The sequence below is a fragment of the Brienomyrus brachyistius genome, chromosome 10 (genome assembly GCF_023856365.1).
Source record: "Brienomyrus brachyistius isolate T26 chromosome 10, BBRACH_0.4, whole genome shotgun sequence".
Classification (NCBI taxonomy): Eukaryota; Metazoa; Chordata; class Actinopteri; order Osteoglossiformes; family Mormyridae; genus Brienomyrus; species Brienomyrus brachyistius.
In genome coordinates, this window is record NC_064542.1 from 28,985,957 (window position 1) to 29,008,116 (window position 22,160).

General features: G+C 50.5%; 1 protein-coding gene across 2 annotated transcripts in view; it reads right to left on the reverse strand.

The window, feature by feature from the left end:
• Positions 1 to 22,160, reverse strand: part of il1rapl2 (interleukin 1 receptor accessory protein-like 2) — a 158,865-nt gene that overhangs the window by 61,642 nt on the left and 75,063 nt on the right. For both annotated transcript variants that reach the window (XM_049029688.1, XM_049029686.1), the window contains one exon: positions 2,449 to 2,722. In XM_049029688.1, coding sequence (XP_048885645.1) covers positions 2,449 to 2,722 — 274 coding nt within the window. The remainder of the gene's footprint in view (positions 1 to 2,448; positions 2,723 to 22,160) is intronic.

The window sequence follows — 22,160 nt, forward strand, 5'->3', positions numbered from 1 at the left end:
GTTGGGTTTCAATGCAGCCAATATCTAGTCAAATAAAAAAAAAACACACAGATTAAAATCCAATGTAGCCCTGACAACGAAAAAGACACCTTAGGAAACAAAGCTTCCTAAGCACGCAGGCTTTTGTTCAACCATATCATTATTCTGTATTGGCTATTTATATATTAATTGCGCTATATTTTCATCTTCTTGTAAAACAGAAAAAAATCCACACAAATAGGGTCAGGTATGTTGTTTTCTCCCAACAACTGTGATTGTAATATTTTAATATGTCAGGCACGTTCACAGCAGTGCTATTTGCCTTTGCAAAATGTTTACCGTTGAACAAACCCGTACAGCATCTGACGTTTAACAAATACCTCAATTGCAAGTGAGGTGTGTAAACCTGCAGGTGTCCTGGGCATCTCACCGCCGGCGTTTTCTCTGAACCACCACTTGTAACATCCTGCAGCCCCTCTGCGCAGAGACCCCTGGTGCACCATGTACAGTGCGGCTCCTTTAGCCACTTTAGAAGCAAGGGATTTTAGCTACATCTGGACCTGGGCTCCTGTGGGACCTATAGCCCCCCCCCTCCCCCCCTCTCCCAAATATCGATTTGTGTACTGCCCGGCTTCTGTCACAGAGGACAAGCTTTAGCTGAACAGCATGAAATTACCTCCTGAAAAGGAGCGGTATCTTCTGATAAAACGGTGCACACCAACGTCCTTCAGAAATGGAGCCTGAGAGGAATCTGTGAGCCTCCGGGTGGCACAATTAGGGACGACGTCCTGGAATTCGCCGGAATGCTGCGAGACCAGCGACGCCTTGCCGCTCTCGCGCATGCTGGCGGCCGTGCGTGACGTCCTAGGAAGGTCTCGGTCAGCCTGTCCTACAAAACCGCAGCTGACAGGTTGGGGCAGCACTGGAGCGCATAGTTGCTTCTCGGGCAGGACCCTGGTGACTTTCCTTTCTTGTCTCTTTTTCGTGAAAAGATTAACGGAAAGATAAAAGGCGAGACCCCCCCCCCCGAAAGACGAGCTCTTTGACAAGCAAGTGAAGGGAGAGAAAAAAACGGCAGGTGGGTCACGGTCTCCAGATTCCAGGGGGGGTTCATGGATGTAGCCCACATTTGGAAGAAAGGAACAAGTATTTTGGTGGCATAGTTCAGATGAAAGGATCGCTGTTTACTGATTCAGAGCGATCTACACACGTCCACAGCACACCAAACTGAGGGAGCCTCACATTCTCATCCACGCCCTTGACGCCCTCCTCGCCATGACAGCGTTTTTGTTTTGTCACACGATACGAGAGCAGCTGCGTTACCTTGGAACAAAAAAAAAAAAAAACTCAGGCTGTCACGACTCCTTACTGCAGATTGCGGATGTAGCTTGTGGGTCTCGGTAGGGCTCAGTTGGACGCCAGGATCATGGAGAGAGATGTTAACGAAAGGCCGGATCCTCAGTTCCAAGGTCGCCCAGGCATTTGCAGCACAATGACCAGCAATAACATTGACTTCAACGGTGACAGCCCCCCACGCCTCAAGCATCTCTCCCCTCCCCACATAGGGGCAGAGGAAGCCCCACAGTTCATGATCTAGATACGTTGAGGTTCCTTTCACTTGCACGACTTGGTCACAGAACCACAGCTCATTAAAACATCCTGGTCCTGTTTCTATGCGACACGCTGAAGAGTCATGTATCCTCTCCATTCAGGTGGCGCACGGGGCACTTTTTTCAGAGATGTTGTATGGATGTGTGCAGGAGCGAAGCTGCAAAGCAGGAAAGCAGGAAAGCATGCACAGACAGCTGAGGCACCACGCGGTTAGTCTGTGCCTGTCCTCGGTTTGATGGCTATCTGCTAACGTGCCGCAGTGCATCATGCCTCCTTCTGCCCATGTCCAACCAGTATAATAAGGGGAACCTGACAGGAACTGGGTCCTAATTAGACTGTCAGTGTAGCGTGAGGGGAATATGAAGTCGCTCTTATTAAGGAGCCTTATTACTGGCCGGGAGAAGTATTGGGGCCGTCAGAGCGACGCAGGATTGCCCTCCTCCGCGGCAACAGAGCCGGGTGCCCATCTGCAGGGATGGAGCCGGCCTTTTGGTGCCGCTGTCAGAGATAACCGATAAAAGCGGCCAGGGGGTCAGTCAAATGATGCAACCGTCCCTGCGCAGCCCAACGCGATAAGATCGGTGAAGCAAACCGGCCCCTTTGGCGATGCCTGATAAGGAATTCTGCTGAGCGGGCCTGGATTCAGACATCTCGTCTCCACGGCGGCTCCAGCCCGTGGAAATGCCGAGGGAAGCATGGAGCGGCTTCCTCACAATAAACGAGTTTTAATCGACCTTGATGAGATCGTTATTTCGTGGAAGTTCACATTCAAATACCAGAGAGTGCAGTTTATTGGATTGGGTTAGTGGAGAGTGATCTATGAATGGGAAATAGACAGTAGGACCCAACGTTACCCACCTCAACACGCACGTGTAGAAGCCGTTGTCCTCCAGCTCGGCCGAACGGAACCAGATGGAGTCTTCCTCCTTGCTGAGCCGGTGTCCGGAGAAGATGATGGGTTCCTCCGAGTCGCCTTTATTCTTGTACCAGATGAGTCTCAGCTTGCTGTTTTGGGCCATAGTGTAGTTGGTCCGGATGTAGCTGTAGAACAAGGCACACTTGACCCTCACCGGCTCGCCGGCAAGCACCCGGTACCTCTTCAGGTCCACAGACCAGTCGATGCAGCCGTCCACTGGAGAGGAAGCACAGCATAGGAGTATTTGTGTTACTTTACGTGAGCTGCACAGGACCCAGCGTGGCTCTTCCTTGGGTATGCGTGGATGAGACCCAAAGCACATGGACACTGACACGCCCACACTGGCACGCCCACACTGGCACGCCCACACTGGCACGCCCACACTGACACGCCCACCCACACTCCGCCCTTCATTCACAATCTCTGAAACCCATGATTATGGCTTTGAAGCTGCTAGCCACATTTCCTGGTCCTTGCATATGTGCTTCTTGGAGGGACCAGTCCCACACACCCCATCCACACCATCGCCTTGCACACAACCTGAAACACGCATTAGCATCACCCCCATTTATTTCACATTCTAGTCATTTCTGACTGTAGCTAGACAGTGTAGCGTAAAAAAAAAAAGCAAGTAATTTGTAAGTTCATGGGTACCTGCTTGTAAACTGTCTTGCGTGTCATATGTTATATTAAGACAGAAGGTAAATTTAATATACTTAGCCAATAATGGTCTTTCTGATTCTGATGGCAGTGGGCAGCAGGAAGCTCATTTCGGCCCAACGGCCATAATCGAGACAGATTGAGTCTTGGGTTGAGAGCTGGATGCAAATGAAGCCCCTCTGCCGCGGGAGCGAATCCCCGGAAACTCCCTGCCTTGCCATGGCTTAAAAGGGGAAGGGGGCACGCGGGAGATTAACAACCATATTTCAAACATCCAAAATAATATGGCGGTATCAGCCGGTTTCTTTCGCTTGAGATGAATCCCCCATATGCAGTGAAATTCATTTCCTGCTGCATCACTTACTAGCCCGGGACCATCGTCGGCATCATCTCGCCGCTGGTTTACCATCCCCCAGGGGCCATAAGCGGACGTTTTCCCCTTTTAAGGGGAGGCTCACTGGCCTCCCATGTACGTCACCGCGAACCGTAATAATTTACGAGCAATTACAGAGGCGCGTGCATGTGGACTCGCGGTAATTAATCTTTCTGCTCGGCGTCACATAAATAATTTTTACATCCTACATCCGTCTGCCGCAATTTGTGTTAGGCACTGTCACTAACGTAAATTTACGGTGCGCTCGCCGTAGAGGGCGCTGTGTCGCTGGTCTGCCCTGGTTTTCCATGGGCAGCAGGCTGGGAAGTAATGGCCATCGTAGGGATAGGGTAATGGGAGCGTACAAGGGAGAGGGCTGGTGTTAATGCGGTCCGCTGGATGTAAACAAGCCCAATGCAGTATGGAGCAAAATGTAGATCTTGGGTGTGTGGAAGGGGTGGGGTAAGAGTGAAGAACATGATTTTCTGAATGATTCATTCATTTTTCTTAGGTTTGCCAGATGGGGAGACTGTCCACCCCCTGTCTGCCCACAGCTGGCTTGTGCTGTTGACGCCTTGCTTCCAGGGTTCCTTCTGATAAATGTAGAGGATGTGCAGAGCACCAGGAATGTGCCTGTTTAACCACAGGATATGTGTACTGCAATTCTTCAGTAATACTGTGACCACACAGCTATCCTGATGCCGAAGACAAGCCATACTGTACTTCTCAGGGTCTTCTAAACTGTGATTTAAATTTGGTCTGTTTTTCGGGAAGGCAGCTGAAGGGTATTTGGCTGACCCAACATCCTAGTGTGTGCTTAGCATGTCCAACTAAAAACTTTCCCCGAGTTTAATGATCAAGCGGTGCAGCAATCTGACAGCACAACAGCCAAGTCATTTAACTGATGGGTGGTACAGCTTTGAGTACAGGCCCAGCATACATTTGGGCTTCACGAATATGTTTTTTAATCAACCTAAAAATAAAACAGAAAACCTATTTCTAAAAGCAATTTCAAACAGAATTTATTCTAACAAGCATTTGGTATGTTTGGCCCACCATCAGTAGGGAGAAAACTGAGATTTTTCCCGCACTGACTGACACACACACACACACACACACACACACACACACACACACACACACACACACACACACACACACACTCATGTAGGGTATACCTATCCTTTTGGGGCCCGCTCATTCACTTCTATGGGAAAAATGGTAACGCTAACTATGACAACCTTAACCCCCACCCTGCCATAACCATAACCATAAGTAACCAGGTAAAATATAATACTTTTGGCATTTTTAGCTTTTTGATTGCATTCACAGATTTTTATAAAATGAAGGTTATCTTTGTGGAGACTGAAAAAATGTCTCCACAAAGTAAAAAGTTACAGATTTTTATCACATTGTGGGGAAATCTGGTGCCCACAATGAAATAGTTACAAAAAACACTCATGCACACAGACAAACACACACACACACATACATACACACACACACACAACATGCACACGCACACATACACATGCACAATTTTATATCTCTGCGGTGACATCTCCCAGCTGACTCTTACATTAACTCCAACTCAATAACTGAAAAACAATTTCAAAAGTACATGGAACTTTCTCTAACAAAGCAGAATACAATGTTTGGAAGTCTTTCATAAGTTAGTATAGATGTCTCAGAACTTACGTTGAAGCATAAATGCACACACACACACACACACACACACACACACACACACACACACACACACACACACACACACACACACACACACACACACACACACACACACACACTACAGACCTCAGCCCTGCTTTGCAAATTCCCTGTCGCACAAAGCCGTCCCCCCACCCCTAACACCTGCTGCTGTCACTGGGAGCCCGACCCAGCTTTGTCCCACAGAGTTGTGCCTGTGAGGGTGATATCAGAAGCAGAGCCACGTCTGGCGCCTGACGGGCCCCTGAATACGAGGCCCCTAATAAAGACCCTGCACCACAGCAGTGGCCCCCAAGCGCTACGTGCTGATGGTCCGTTTCCGCTGCACTCGCCTTCAAACGTCTTGTTTGTTACTGTCAGAAAGATCGATGAGGCAGGTTCCGTGGACATGCGACACCATGCGACACCATGTGACGCCATGCGAGCAGGAGAGGGAACTGGGATAATCGGCCGGGAATGAATCCGGGGGGGTGAGAGTGATCCGCAGACGAATGCAAACCGGGCGTATGTTTGTTTATCATCCTGATAAACATCCCATAATGCGACCCTCTTACCGCGAGAGCTGCTGATACAATGCAAAGTTGCAAACACACCCTTCTGAGCATAAACACAGTGAAGGAAAAACCCTTAAAACGAAGTGTCACAACTTGTAGACATACATGATTAAACACTTCTTTCCCTGAACCTGTTTGCTAGTGACTAAAACTGTACTTCAATAAAAAAAAAAGACTAAATAATTGATGATTGGCAGAATGTTCCGGAACAGGCGAGGAATGTGGGTCGTGTTCATGGAAACAAAGTGCGATGCAGTCCTTATGAAATACCGGTGTAAACCCTAGAGAAAGGGACCTTTTACAGAAAGGGGCATTTTCCTCTTAATGGATCTGGCTGAGCGTGAAAAACACAGGTAAACATGAAGTTTTGCAGACTTATTTATTTAATTTGTGTTTTCAAACACTTTCATCTGCAGAGAGTCACGTTCTGTCCTGGTGGAGCTCACTGCTGGAGCCTGTGTGCAGCATCAGCAACTCCTGAGCATCTCTGCCAGAGCATTATGGGAAATAGACTATAGTCTTTTTGTGTGGAGTATTTAAAGACCTGGGCTTTTAGGCGAATGGAGGTCGGTTTGAGTCGCAAAATAGCGGGTCCTGCTCTTGTACTTTCATTTAGGTGCCTCAAACATGCCGTTAAGGGGCCTAATTTGAAATGCATTTCATGCAGCCGTCCTGGGAAAATCTTCTCCTCAGGGGTTAGACAGCAAATCCCTCACATGCACTTCCAGCACCTCTTCTTCAGGGCTCGCTGTGTATGAAGGTCGTAGAATGCGATGAGCAGCTTGTAGGATGCCAAATGGGATTGTCGTGGAGATGCTGGAGTAGGTATCAGACAATGTCTGGTTTCACATCAGAGGAATTCTTAATGGAGGTAACCCTGGCAGGGTCCTGGGTCCCGGTGTAGCTACAATGCACAGTGTGCTGCAGTCCCACACAAGGCAGGGCTGTGGGGGGGCTATGAACACCCCCACGGGTTTCACGTCACAGTCGGGGTTGGAGGCAGGTATATCTATGAGGTTGGATGGCAGCAAGTGACTGGACGGGAGTAGGAGCGAGTTCCAGAGGGGCGACCGCTGTCATACTGAGAAAAGCACTTAACCTGGACGGCTTCAGAAAATCGGCCACCCGACTGTAGAAATGCGTCACCCTGTAAATGCACGAAATCCCACCCGGAAAGGCAATTAAACCATTTCAACCATTACGGAAAAGCCATGCTGTACAGTTTACACAAAGAAACTAGCCCACGTGTTTCAAAGTCATTGACGTGTTTTTTACTTCACTTTTATGGCTTTCTGACACGGATTTGGCATAAAACGATGACGGTGAGATGGGGTGTTCCGCCCCATGGCTTGGGTGTCGTTTGCACTGTCTAGAACATGTTGGTCCCGCAGATTCCTTCCTGACAGCGTTATGGGATGGAGACGAACCTCGCTTCGGTTCCCTGAGACTCTGGCAGGTGGATAATCTGCGCCAACGTGGGGATAATGCTGCTGTCCTCAGATCCGTTGGGTCCCGGGGTGTCGGGTAGCACTTTCCGCTCGCTGCACAACAAATACGGAGCCGGACTGGATTAATGCTGTGTCAGTGAGTGGCGTCTGAGAAGGCCAGCTCCGAGCTGGAGATTCTCCTCAGACATCAGTCAGATGGAGGGAGACTGAGGACGGTATCGCGGTGGGAGATAAGGGTGCCCAGCCAATGACAGAAAGGCCTACCGAAAGATGACTGGCACATGAACCGTGACTACGGACCACAGGAGGTCTCTGAACAAGGAGGTGGTCCATGGGAGGGAGGGGGGCATAAGGTCATACCCGTTGTCATTTTGCTTTTGAAAAATACAGATTCAGCCATTTGTCATAAAGAACACAGATACGATTCAAGCTTTCATTCATAATGTGTGTTTTTTTTCGGTTCACATTAAATTATTTGTAGGTCATTTTTTAATGGTTGTTTATCACTGCAGTCTTAATGATGCCCTAAAAGTTATGCGGGCCTGGACCCAATCCCTCCTCAGGCTCAGACCAGGCACTTCTGCACTGCAGAAATGGTAAATGGACTGCATTTATATAGCGCTTTTCTACTCCTACAAGTACTCAAAGCACTTTACATTTTATGCCTCACATTCACCCATTCAGACACTCATGGTGGAGGCTGCCATACAAGGTGCCAACCTGCTCACCGGGAGCAATTTGGGGTTCAGTGTCTTGCTCAAGAACACTTCGATGGGGTCAGGAGGAACAAAGGCTCGAACCTGCAGCCCTCCGGTTGCCGAACGATAGCACTACCTCCTGCGCCACCATACTGTAGCTTCGCTATGTGACCAGCAAAAGTATCTGCTTTTAATGCACAAAGAGATGTAGCAGACAGAAAAGAACTGGTTTAGGATGTTAATGATATTGACCGAATGATTTACCCACAATGCACTTTGCCCATGTGTGCACGCCATACTGTAAAAAATGCTTGTTTTTCAGCGGAATAATGAACATCTGAGGTATATTTATCATTAGACTTATAATTCAATCCTCAGAATAATTTTAGCGTCAGTCCATCATGGACCTGAAACATCAGCCTCCCATCCTGAATGAAGACCGTGATGGAAACCAGCCATGAAAGGAGCAATAATCGCAGACAGCGACACCCAGGGGTCAGAACACTTCTGACTCGGTTACCATGGTGAAGTCCAGGCTAACGCAGAAATGCACACATGCCGAACGTCCCAATATGGCCCCCTCCTGCCTGCCTTCAATGAGGGCTGATGACAGGTGCGTCACAGTCAAATCCAAACCCTACAGCCCGTCTCCTTAGGAACGGAAGGGCCAATCAAACTAACACTGGCAAACAGACTGCAAAGGCACTCAGCGTCATGTAAACAGCACTCACCTGAAAGGCCCTGAGGAAAAATGTGATTTTTCTGGGCAACCCCGAATCGCAAACACCTGAAAGAGCCACAGACACACACATATGCGCACACACACACACACACACACACACACACAGATTTGTTTGCCAAGTCACATGATCCACTAGCACCGTCCTCTGCTTTTGGGATTGTCTCTTTGGAACCAACGTTGTAAAACAGGTCTCCTTTTGCTGTTTAACTTCAATATGTTTACACTATCAAAAAGAACCTCCAAACCTGTAGGTGGTGCTAGTCTAACATTCTCTTGGTTCTTTATTCACTAACAGCCATGTAAAGATTCTTGTTACTGACATTTGTGGATCAGTGATTAACATAATTATATTGTGTGAGCTGCGGCAGAAACACAAAGGCATTCACGTGTTCCGATCCGGCATGCTGCGGTCAAGCCTCTCTGCTTAAACACGGTACTGTCATGTGTCTCAGCACTCACAGCGGAGGGGTCATTCCTGGACGGATGACTCAATCCTAACCAGCAACCGATGAGTTATCATGTTAAACCTGTCAAGATGCCTCCTCTTGTTTGTGCTGCTTTTGTATGATTGTATAATTTTGTATAACATGTGACCATAATTCTGGGCAGGAGGTGACAGTCCAAACAATCAACTTGACTGTCTTTCAGAACAAGCTGCCCACCCTGTCTGTTGTGCCTGTCTGAGTCCCTCCATATTAGGTGCTTCTGCTTTTCTGTGGTCTCTCTAACAGGCACCATTTTCTTGCCTCTGGAACACGCTGCTGTTTTTCTCAAGATGCTAGCATCCCTGCCCTGATTCCTGACCTGGTTCTCTGTGTGGATTTTGCACATTTTTCTTGCGTTTGTGTCAGCCCCCTCCAACAGTCCAGAGACCTGCAGTCTATGTGAACCGCTCTTTGAGTCAGAGTGTCTGTGCCTTGCGATGGACCGCTATCCTGTGCTGGGTGTCCCCCACCTCCTGCCTGTCTTTCCTGGGACAGACTCCATGGTGTTCCCCAGGTGTTCCCCAGCTTCCTGGGATAAGCTCCAGGCTCACAGTTACACCATGTTGGGTAAGTGGTCTTTGAAAATAGATGGATGGAGGTATTTGCATTACCAGCAAAGGAGGTCCTGACTTCATGGGAAAAAAAATGTGCATTTGGCAAACACAACGCAGTGGCAGCACGTTGTATAACAGGATTACAGACGCATTGCTCTGGGGAAAAATGATGCTTCATTATCCGGCTAAATAAACAAACCATTTTGCGCACAATAGTGCGACAGAACGGCCGAACGTTCGCACAGTATTTTTGTGTCATCCTCGTTGTGTAACGGTGCTTTTACGTAAGGCGGCGCTTGTTTTGAGTCCGCATGACTGGTCCCTACTCCCACCAACAATCCGTTTCCCTCAGATGAAGACCCAACGTCCACCTGGCGCGGCCCATCTGAAGTGCCACATGCCGAGAGGACGGTCAGCCTCCGTCTCCATTTGGCAGGAAACAAGCGTCCCGCCCGTGTGCATCGACAGGCCCAGGAGATTTGCGTAACGACGGGAAAATGGCTGGCACTCACTCTTACGTCTTTACATGCCTGTCCGTGTGCGGCACGCAGGCACAAGCTGGGCTGTGGGGAAGGAGGGAGGAAGGGAGGTAGAGAAAGGCAGGATGGCTGCACAAGAGCCCTGTGAATGCTTGTCTGACTGGCAGCGGACGCGTGACCCGATTCGAGCTGCTGTGCTCGTCAGCGACTCACAAAGCACAGTAATTGCCCGGAGTCGATCTCTGCTGACAGAAATAGATTTGCATTGTCTTCCACAACCTGAGTTTTTAGTTGAAGCTTTTCTAAGGACCATTTATGGACAGATGGGAGGTGGCGACCGCTCGCCCCCGATTTAACATCCCTTTTTATGCAGAAGTATCCGGACTCAGGGCTGCATTGGGCCAGATCTACGTCATATGCAGAAACACAGGCAGCACAGCTTGTCACTCTCCAAGATGTCTGTGCGTGGAGATATATTGTGATTACACAGATTTACATGTTCAGTTATCAAATATTTAGAGGTGCTTATTTGTAATGATATTTATCCCCTGATAACATCACCAGGAAAATCTTCCATACCATCCTTGTTCTAGAACCACGTATCCTGTACAGGCTTGTAGGGAGACTGGAGTCTATCTAGGAAAAATGGGGAATGAGGCAAGGGGCACCAGGGTAGAATGTCAGTTCATCACAGGGTGGAAACACACTCACACTCACTCACTCATACACACACACACACACACACACACACACACACACACACATAATTGGCGTTATACAGAGCATTTCATCTATCCATATGTTCTAGACAGTGAGAGGAAACTGGAAAAACACCAGAACATAGAGAAAACAGGCAAACTGCGTGGACATGGAGTGGGAGATGCGAATTGAACCCACAACCCTAGAATGCAAACAACTCAACAAAACAAACTAAAAATAAATAATAACCTGATTATTAATTTCCATATTACTGACAAACAACACTCTGTACACCCTCAGTACAATCATACACATAGCACAGACCGCAGAACATCAGTACAGTCATACACATACCACACACCGCAAAACATCAGTACAGTCATACAGATACCACACACCGTACACCATCAGTACAGTCATACACATACCACACACCGCAAAACATTAGTACAGTCATACAGATACGACACACCGTACACTATCAGTACACAGTCATACACATACCACCCACCATCAGTACACTCATACAGGTACCACACTCTGTACACCCTCAGTACAGTCATACACATACCACACACCGTACACCATCAGTACAGTCATACAAATTCCACACATCATACACCATCAGTACAATGATACAAAAACCACACATTATACATACAGTCATATGGACACCACATATTGTACACCCTAAGTACAATAATACAGATACCACACGCCATACACCCTCAATACAATTATACAGATACCACAGACACCACACTCTATACCATCAGTACAGTCATATAGATACCATACATCATACACCATTAGTACAGTCCTACAGATACCACACACCACAGACCGTCAGTACAGTCGTACAGGTACCACACACTGTACATCCTCAATACAGTCATACAAATGCAGACACTGCACACCGTCACCCCTCCGCTGTACCTGGCTTCTCCTGTGGTTTCGGGGCTCTCTTCCCACATGCCGTCTGTACTCTCCCCCACCCCCCACCCCCAATTCCCCCCTGGATCCATGCCAGCTTGAGCTAGTTGGGCCGTCTGCTTCATCCTTCCTGTCATTAATAAAAGGAGGTGGCCCACACCTGTCCACTGACAGCACCCCCACCCCCGCTGGGCCCCAAAGCCGTCGAGGACGAGCCGAGATGTACTGGGCTTAATGAACCACTTCTGGCTGTGCTGTCATGAGGCTCTGCGCCACACTGCCCCCTGCTGACAGCTACCAGCACTGTGTCTCCCACCCCAGCTTTGCTACAGCCAGTCAGGCACGGGCCAGGTAAACGCGAAACCGTATTCAGGTTCAGATGCTCCGAGCACCCCCACCTCCCTCAACAGTCCGACTCCCCCACCCCACCCCCCCCAATTCTGCAACGCCAGACCCGCCGCAGCAAAGCCAGGATCAGTGAGTGCGGCCAGCGGGCTTTTCCGGAAGGATGAGCTGTACACCTGGCCTGTTGTAAAGCGTAACCTCACTTTGCAAAGTGCTTAACGCAAGCAAAACAGAAAAAAACAAAAACGAAAAACAGAAACGCAGAATCGATACGGCACGTCATGGCTGTCCGGACATCTTAATCTATCGAAATACTGCTGCCACTATGTCAATAAGCTTACCGTTGGAAAGATAACAAGGGATCACCATTCATTCCCGCTAGCTGGGCCCCCTGGCCCCCACGCTGACGTCACACACCCATACCCCCCACCCCCCCCCAGCGCCCGCCTTAATCGGCAATTACCGTATTTACCCGGGATGAATTAGGGCCCCCAGTGAGAAATCGATATGGTCGTTTATTTATGAAGAGGCTTTAAAGGCACCGTAATGACATGCTTAGCCCTCAGAGAGCGAGCCGTTTGTTAATGACAGACGAATTAAACGTGGCGGGCCATTCAGCGGACTCCGGTCCAACATGAAATAAGTGCTGTTTAATCGCCGCGCGCGGCTAATAAAACAGATTAACGCCACAAATCATTCATGAACCTGACAGAGGACAGGAGGAGCGGGAGCGGCAGGCCAGTGCTGGGCACATCAGGGCCGACTAAGGGGAGGGGCTTATTGTGGCTCCTCACCCCTTACTCCCATTCAGGGCTGGCACGGGTATCTCCGAGAGCCACGTGGCAGACTTGGCAGCAGATGGCAGGAGAGGTGTCACCTTGCCGCATGTACTTCCCAGTCTCAACGCCCTCAGTTGAGATGGTCAGGCCAGAGTCACTCAGCTAATCCATCTGCATTTCTCAATGTTCTACATGTCTGTGTCAATTCGTCTCCTTCAGGCACCTTCATGGAAGCAATTTTCATCCCAACTTCATCCATCAAACGCGAAATAATGTAATAACAGTGCGGTTTCCCCTGATGCTTTGCTGTTGATTGGTTGCTGTCTGGCGTCCTGTTAATATCCTGAAAGTTTTACACATTTGGAGAAGCAGTCAAAACAAAGGTCTGGGGAACAGCCACTGTCAGCAAGCGACTGAGAGCGTCTGCGTGTGTGCGATGGCCTGTTCTCCCAATCCGCCTTCCAAACCTGGGAAGATACTCTACAGGATCTCTGTAACGGAGACCAGAACGCCAATCACCGATCACAGATGGACCGCCGGCTGTATTGCGGTGACCCCGGGCATCTCTCAGCCGCCCGCGAGGCCTCACCGTCCGCCTCTTGGCAACCCGGTGAGCTCTTCTCGGCACTGCCAAAGCCCATCCTCATTAGTGGGCCACGCTAGTCCTCTACCACTGGAAGTGGTGCAGGCCCCGGTGCCAGGCATCCCACGGAGGGACCCCTTTCAACCGCAGCCAGCCCTCCGAACTCAAGGACGACTTCACATCGGCGTCACCCCCGCCGGCGCGCCACGCCAGAAATAATAACGGTCATCTGGCGCCGACCACTACACGCTAACCCTGACTGGGCAGCACAGGGGGGTGACAGGCTGTTGGGGCCACCCTGGGCGGGGGGGGAGGTGACGTTTCTGTGCAAACTGATTAATTTATCTCACAGGTCGTCTCACCAGGTGAGATAGCTTATCTCAACTACTCCCACCTTCCCTCCCCACCCTGAGAGAGCAGCAGCATTTGGACACATGGTCTGATCTGCCTTACACTTCAGGGACAAGGACACGCCCTTTGCCAGGGGCAGGGGGGGGGGGGGGTGGGTCACGCCCATCACACACGCCAAGGGCGATAGTCCCATGACACACTTCGTTCCAGGTGGACAGCTGGGTAGCAGGACTTGACGGTCTGGCTTAAGCAGCTTCCGATGCGGCAGTGCCTGGGGGCAAGTGAAACTCATGTATGTAGAACGCCCCCTGCTGGCCAACATAGCAGGTGGTGTGGAGGCCCTGTGGATGCCAGCGGGCCAGGGAACCGGTCACATCTGGGACTGTGACAGTAGCTGCCATGCCAACAAGGGGAAGGGGATGGGGCGCTCTCACTGGGCGGCGCTGAAACAGATGGAGCGGCGCGGCCCCTACCTCCACCTCCGCTGACATGTTCGGGCGGCCGGGCCTCGACTGGGGTGGCTGTCAGTTGGGATCGCCATGGAGATTAGTCACATGGTGCAGCTGAGTGCTATCTCAGCTGACAGAAGTAGCCAGACTCTCCACAGGATGCTTTAGTCAGCCACCACACACACACACTCAGCACACACCCAACACACACACCCAACACACACACTCAGCACATGCACACACTTACACAAATGCCGTGTACCCTGTTAAAATCATGGCACTTGACCCAGCCTTTGTCAGTCTTCTGCCTGTACTTTGTACCCCCTCACCTCCATCATCTGCTGTGTGTGTGCGTGTGTGTGTCTGGGGTTGGCGGGGCTGGGGTCCTGCGTGCCCCCACCTGTCAGCCTTAAATGTCGGGGTCGTCTCGGGCTGAAGGGACCAGTCATCCATCTGCCCCCATGGTCAGACGGAAAGAGGAAGCAGGATGGCTTCCTGTTCAGTGGAAGAACGTCTCCGTCTCTGTTACATCCCCCCCATCACAAATTGTCTCCTCTGCTCCGAAAGTTCGGCCCGGGGCACATATATCGCAGCATGCCGCCATTACATCGCCGGTCCCCTCCAGCAGGTGGAGCCACTCTGCCAAGCTGTAGGCCAGCCTGTGTGAGTGCATGGGAGCCCACATGGGACCCAAACCAAACCGTGCCATCCATCTTGGCTGGCATCGGGTCCCAAGAAGCAGGAGGCATGGGTGGAGAAGACCAGAGCAATGGAGCGTGGACTCCACACGGGCGGGGGGTCGGCTGGGGGGCCCAAACGAAGAAACTCATAGCAATTACATCTCAAGTGCCACCGCCCCTCCCCCCCCCCAACCCATCCCTGCTGTATCCAGGCACCACAAAACATTGCAGCAGATAAGATACATTCATCTGTCGAAGGCCAGATTTCAATTATCTGTCCGTCTCAACAGGATGGGGCCCTGCTTAGAGGGAAATGGCCACCATGGGCGAAGATCGGCCGCAGGATTAGGGTGTCTGGGGGGGGGGGGGGGGGGGGGGCGGGTCACAGCACCCCCTGCGATATGGACTGGTTCCTGAGGGTGATGTCAGCCTTGGAACAGAACCAGGCATTCCAGCTTAATGGGTCTGGTTCAGAATTCCGATTGCGGATCAGAGGGAGACCATGATAAGCCAAGGTCACACTGTGTAAACCCCCCCCCCCCCCCCTGCAGGCTACCCCAGGAGTTCGAATTTGAAAGGCGGCAGATGAATTGCATAACAAATCCCAACCCCCCCCCCCCCCCCCCCCCCCAACGTTCTGGTTACAAGTTCATCAAGCGAACCTCTAAAGAACAAGGGGCCACTTGGTCCGGGAGTCGAAATCCAGAGTCCGTCATCAGGAAGGGGGTGGATCCTTCAACGGGAGCATACCTCTCCACCTTGCCATGGAACTGGGGCGACCCGATTCTCATTCCAGGGCTCTGCAGCTTTAGCGCTCGGATTTGGAAAAAGGGAACGGGGTCTGTGGCCAAAGAGCAGGCTCTCTGCCCAACCCCCCACCCCCCATGCAAGACAGTGAGATGTTCAACAAGGTTAATTACATTGTAATAAAGCAAAGTTGGCACATTAGTATTGCCGGCCCTCCACGGTGCTGCCTAATTAGCTACACGGCATTCTCTGCGGTCACACCGTACTGACGTATTACACCCCACGTTATGCGGAGACGCAGCACCTTTATGGCGGAATGCTGCCGTAACGGTACACATGCTGCGATTCGCTCCGTGCTGGAGAATGCCCGCATTTCCATCACGCTGAAATAAACGTGTTCACAACCCCATGTGTGACTGCAGTTACAAAGAGAGCGGAGTGTTTACTGACGGAATTTGCAGAAGATTAAGTCAGATTTATTGTAGTTTTCTTCACACATACGCAGAGATGTACGTACATAGACAGGTACACACAGGTAAGCAGCGCACACACTTCTGGCTGACTGCAAGCTTCCTGCAATATGTTCGTTAGCTGAACGTGCTGCCACATCACTCACAAGCTGCTCTCCAGCGATGTTACATGCGCGATGCACTCGGAGCACGTCTACAGAGAACGGCACACATAGCCGTTTAGTTCAAATGCCGCAAGCATGCCATTCTTCACTCAACTTATGACCTACACAATAAACAAACAGCTTAAAAGGAGGTGCAACGTGATTAGTCATTGTTTCTATTAAACAGGTAAATAATATTAACTGGATTTGAGACGGTGCGGGGTTAACACCAGGACTGATGTCAGCTGGAAGACGGTCAGACCTGTGATGGTAAAGAGTTAAGAGCTGGTCATTAATATCTGGGAGGGACCGATAATCTATGTGAAGCATATAGGAATAGAGATGGAAAGTTCGAGTTCAGAAAGACCAAGATTTTGTTCCAACCAACCGGTTGAGTATTGAGTAGCATTCGGTTCAGGATTTGTATTGCGTGGACGTGAAATTTCCACCTCTGTATCAGAATGTTACATATCAAGCATGTGGGAAGGGTCAGAGGAATCATGCAAGTATGTCCAGTTCTTAATCTAGGTATGTATGTGTGTGTGGGGGGGGGGAACACAAATGCCACCATGCTGAACACCTGAGCGACGTCGGGCATTTGGAGTCCCTGCTGTGGGGGAGTGGTACCGGAGCAGACTTGGCTGAAGGCGGAGGAGCAGCCTCCTGCTGAGATCCACACCTGTCCGTGTGTCGGAGAGCGTGTGGTCATGCCCACAGGTACAGGACGGGCTCGCGGAGAACAGGGTCGAGGCACCCCGCTGCCATTTACAGGAACGTACGGAACGCGCTGCGGAACACGCTGCGGAACACGCTGCGGAACACGCTGCGGAACACAGCCATCCAGGCATGAATAATTAATCAGCACGCTGCGGAGATTTCACGCCACAGCGCAGGAAGCGGCAGAGGAAGCAACGCTGATGGTGTCACTGCCGCCGTCCGCTATACGGGAAACGGCGTTCCTCCTTCAAAGTCACCGGGAGAGGCATTCCACCGGAATCTTCCCAGAAGCCGGCAGCAGCCCTCCGGCGGGCATTCGTCACGGAAACGCCCGGAGCCAGAGCCTGACGGAAGCCACATCAATAATGCAGTGGACGGCGGATCCGAGAGAGGGAGGCGCGGGATGACAGCCGGGAATCTCGGCATGTCAGAAATGTTACGGTAGCCAGTTGGATCTCTCGGGAGCGATGAGCCAACATTTGCCGAGGGATCAATCGTTTACCAAAACAGGCGGGGCGGGAAGGGGGGGGACTGAGAGCTTGAAGATTATAGATATTGTACCCGGGAGTGTTAATAGACAACCGTGCTGATCGGTACATAAAACACTTAGAAATACCAAGATAGCCTCAGGCATCCTCATTCTTTCCTCCTCGGGGGGGGGGGTAACACCACACCAGATTGACCTGTTAATATCAGTATGAGGGGTAAATCATTATCTGAACCCTTAATTATAACATGTTTCTTCTGGGATCAGGACAAATATTACCTAAAAAAAAAAAAAGCTATGACACAGGACAAATATCCCAGTGGATTAAAGACTAAACTGACATTTGACAAGGAGTTTCTTTGTACAGAAAGAGGCCTAATCTGCTGTAAAATATATCTGTGTAATGAACACAGTAATTGCTGCAATAGCAATAATTATTTTTACGGGGGTGGAATTATTTTAATGAATATTTAAGCAACTTGAAGGTGGTCTGGCCCGAACGGTCATTGATGGGCTGGATCAGAGAGGCGTTTCGGGACGTTGGATGCTGACTGATCCAAACGGAGGCAAATCAAGCGCTGAGTCTGGGATCTGAGCCGACTGAATACAGTGGGGGGGCCTCGGCAGTTTCAATATGCAAAGCGGAGCCCCCTAGACGAGCAGGACAAGATCCTAACGACTCCCTTTTATTGATTTATTATTTTTTACTCTGCGATTCTTGTCCTTTGCTGATAGTTGGCATTTGACTAATTAATGACACACTGCTGGCTTTGGGACTGAGGTCCAAACCTTAACAGCTAGCTGGTCTCTCGGAGTTTCTATGTAAACTATAAATGGCAGGTTATAATTGCTGCTGTTATTCCAACGGGGACTCTCATGCTTAATCAGCTGTGGTTACGAGATGAACAACTAATTATCATACCAGCCTGGCAATTGTGCTAATGATGCCGGAGTACTGTCTACATGACCGGACAAGCCATCATGGAAATGGCCGCTTCTGGTCTTTAGGCTATTAGGTGACAGAATCAGTAATGTAAGGATGTTAGTAATGTGAGAGTATCAGTAATGTGAGGATGTTAGTAATGTGAGAGTATCAGTAATGTGAGGATGTTAGTAATGTGAGAGTATCAGTAACGTGAGGATCAGTAATGTGAGAGTATCAGTAATGTGAGGATGTCAGTAATGTGAGAGTATCAGTAATGTGAGTATCAGTAATGTAAGAGTATCAGTAATGTGAGGATCAGTAATGTGAGAGTATCAGTAATGTGAGGATGTCAGTATTTTGTAAAGGTAATTTTGGCCAGTTTATTATTTACTCACACGGCATCCCGGCTATTAGCTGTTTCTTGGTGTTTCTTGGCCAGCCTGAATTTCGGTCAGTTTTTGCATTAATACTGCATGAGATGATTAACTACCTGCTCAAGTCAGCATGTGAGAAGCAGGATGCCTCCTGTTCTGTAAAGCGGGGCGCTGTGGGTGTGGGGGTGGGGTGACCAGGCGCGCACATGGCTCAGGCGGATAAGGCGGCCGCTGCGAAGGAATCCTGTTTATCGATTTCCCGAGACGCACGGAGATCCATTAACTGAGCAGCTTGGCATTAAGAGCAGAGGTGCGGTAAGCCATCCCCAGCGAGGGCCTACAGAGGTACATGCTCACCGCCTTCACCACACAGAAGCTGCGATCCTATCGCCCCCCGGAAATGTCACTGGAAATCCCGGGATGCGGCCATTTTAAAGCTCGACTCTCCTGTGGCGTGAAAAAGCGTGAGACCTCCAACCCGTGTAAGACGGGTCTGGGTAAGGGCTGCGAGCCACAGGAAAGGCATGTTATGCTATTATGTTATCCTTCTAGCCAGAGATCTTTGCAGAATGTCACAAAGCACAGTTAAGTGGACTCCAGCTCCGGTCCGATAAGTGGTGCTACACCATTCAGCTCGACTGTCGTGCGAGAACTCGTCCAGCATTGTGCACCAACTGTAGGGGGCACTGTGCCAGCGCTTAATTAGCCTCCCCCCTTGATGAACCTGCAGAGGAGCACCAGTGAGTTCCTGATGGAAATCACTTCTGGTTTTGGCTGCCGGGAAAGCTGTGTGGGCCCGCGGTTCCTGCCACCGGACGGCTCCCGGGGCTCTGCCGCGCTCCCACGGATCCCCATCGGGCTCTAATCCTCGCCAGACGGGCAGTCGGCGGCACGCGGCCAAGCGCTGATGACTGCGCGGCGGGGCCTGGCTTGGAGATGCAGCCAGGCTGGGACTGCCTTCCTGGAGAGAGCCGGCAGAAGCCCTGAGAGCAGAGCTCCAAGCGCGGTGAGTCATGTTGCTTTTGCCAGGGACCAGAGACCCGGCAGGGTTCTCACAACCAACGGAAACCCAGGCCCCTGCTCGTGGCATGTGACAGCGATGACAGCGATGACAGCGAGGCGCTGGGTTCCCTTAGTGTGCGGCTGTGATCTACAGCCATTACTGACAGCGTGTCTCTGGAGGAAATGTGGCCAGCACCAGCCTCACTTCTGGCTCCACCGCGGAGCTGCTAGTGAATAAGTAGGGCGCTCGCTGTCCTTTGACTTTTCTAATATGCCGTTTTTTTTTATGTGCCTGGTACCGTGTACTGGGTGTGCCTGGAACCTGAAACATGCACAGGAGAATCCTCCTGACCGGAGAGCGAGACATTCCCCCGTCGGCACAGGAGATGACCCTTAGTGGCCCGCTGTGACCAGAGGCCTCTGGGAATGCGACGCGGTCTAATTATACCGCGCTCTGCATCTGGGGGGCATCGAGCATCTGAGGTCAGCGTGGGGCAGTGGGGGGGGAGTGGATGGGCATTCTGAGCTCCCTGCATGATCATTTGCCTACAGGCATCTCTGAAGACGCCTCGATAGTCTTCAGCACACCGGACTCTACAGATTCCTCAGCCTTCCAAGGGGGGGGCATGGGGCTGCGCTGAGCCACAAGAAGCACCGGAAACAGTCCACATTTTTAAATGAAGTCTTGTCGATGTTTTCGGTGACAGATGGCTGGCCACTCTCCTGGGTTTACTATATGGGTTACCAGACACTTAATATGTAATCATTTACAAAATGGGTTATGAGCCGTTCAATCCATCCCATAATGTAGCCCGACCGCTGTGACCCGGCCGGCATGTCTCCTCTGAGTATTTCCTCCGGCCTGAAATGCCTTCGCATGTTTTCGCAGAGGACATGACACCCCAAAGCTGGACGAAGGATTTTGCGTGAATAGAAACAATGAAACGACGAATGCGAGGATGTGAAAACGCTCGACCGCCTTCCAAACATACGACCGCATGTGTGACTGAAAGAGAGCTGGGTTCCCGGCCTGCTTCCGTCCGCCTGCCACCTGATTTTAGCTCCAGTCCCGACCCCCCAGCATGGGGTGCCACTAACCCACGTGTTCGCCCGGGGGGGCCCTCTGACTCGAGCTGACGGAAGCTGATTTGGACCGGCACCATGAACTGCAAATGGGCAAAGCGAGCGTACTCGAGGTTTGACTCTAAGCTATAACAGATGGGCATAAAAGTGTGCCCCCCCCGCTGCATCACTGGGGGGCGCACTGGAGAAGCAGACTCTTCAGGGCGCATCACCGTGCTTGTACAGATAATGCGACGAGAATACGGGCCGTGTTTGTTCGATTTAAACATCCGCACGGAGAGACACGGGGAACGTGGGAATCACTGGAGCATAGCTGGGATTTCACAGAAGCTGCTAGAAGCTGACAGCCTATTACGCTGATTTGGCCTGTTAGATTGTTGCTGTGTATGCTGTTGACTCTTGCTGCGGTGAGTCTCGGCTAACAGCTTCACCAATCGGCGAGTCCGTAATGCCGAACGAGGCCGGAAGCTGGAAGCCGAGCTGGGAGACCGGCAGCTTCCGGGCAGCGATGGCAAACGCTCGCGTTCTCGGCGCTGTGCAATGCTGCATCACTGGGACAGCTCCTGGTCTCTCTGCCCTTATTCCATGCTGTCCCACCCCATGGGCACTATGAAAATGAACAAAATAATTAGCCTGATTTACTGTAAACCTATAATACGACATAAAACCAAGGCATTGGGGGTAGGTATATTCAAAAAGATACCATTTATTAAAATTTCTGACTTCCATCAAAATGTTTAACCTGTGCAGGTCTTGGGCTGGCAGAAGACCGATATACCCAGGGAACACACACGTCACACAGCAATGACCCACAAATCTCTCCTTCTCTCTCTCTCTCTATAAATAAGTAAAAAAAATAACTACTGTCAATAAATACATAAATAAGTAATTACTGTAACTAAACACAAGTAATTCAGCAGTAAGGAAATTATTTGGGTTGGTTAAAACACTGCATGATGCATTGCTAAACACTGCATGAGACGTTCATGTGATGGCTTGACCGGAAACATGGCTGCGTGGATGCTGCCATCACCCAGTATCACACAGCATCTCATTACCTACTGCCGAATGTGCCATCGTGCCATCCTCAAGTCGAGATATCATTAAGCGAGGAGCATCTGCATCTGGCCAGAGCCTGAGCAGCTGAGCTGCCTGGGGAAGTACCG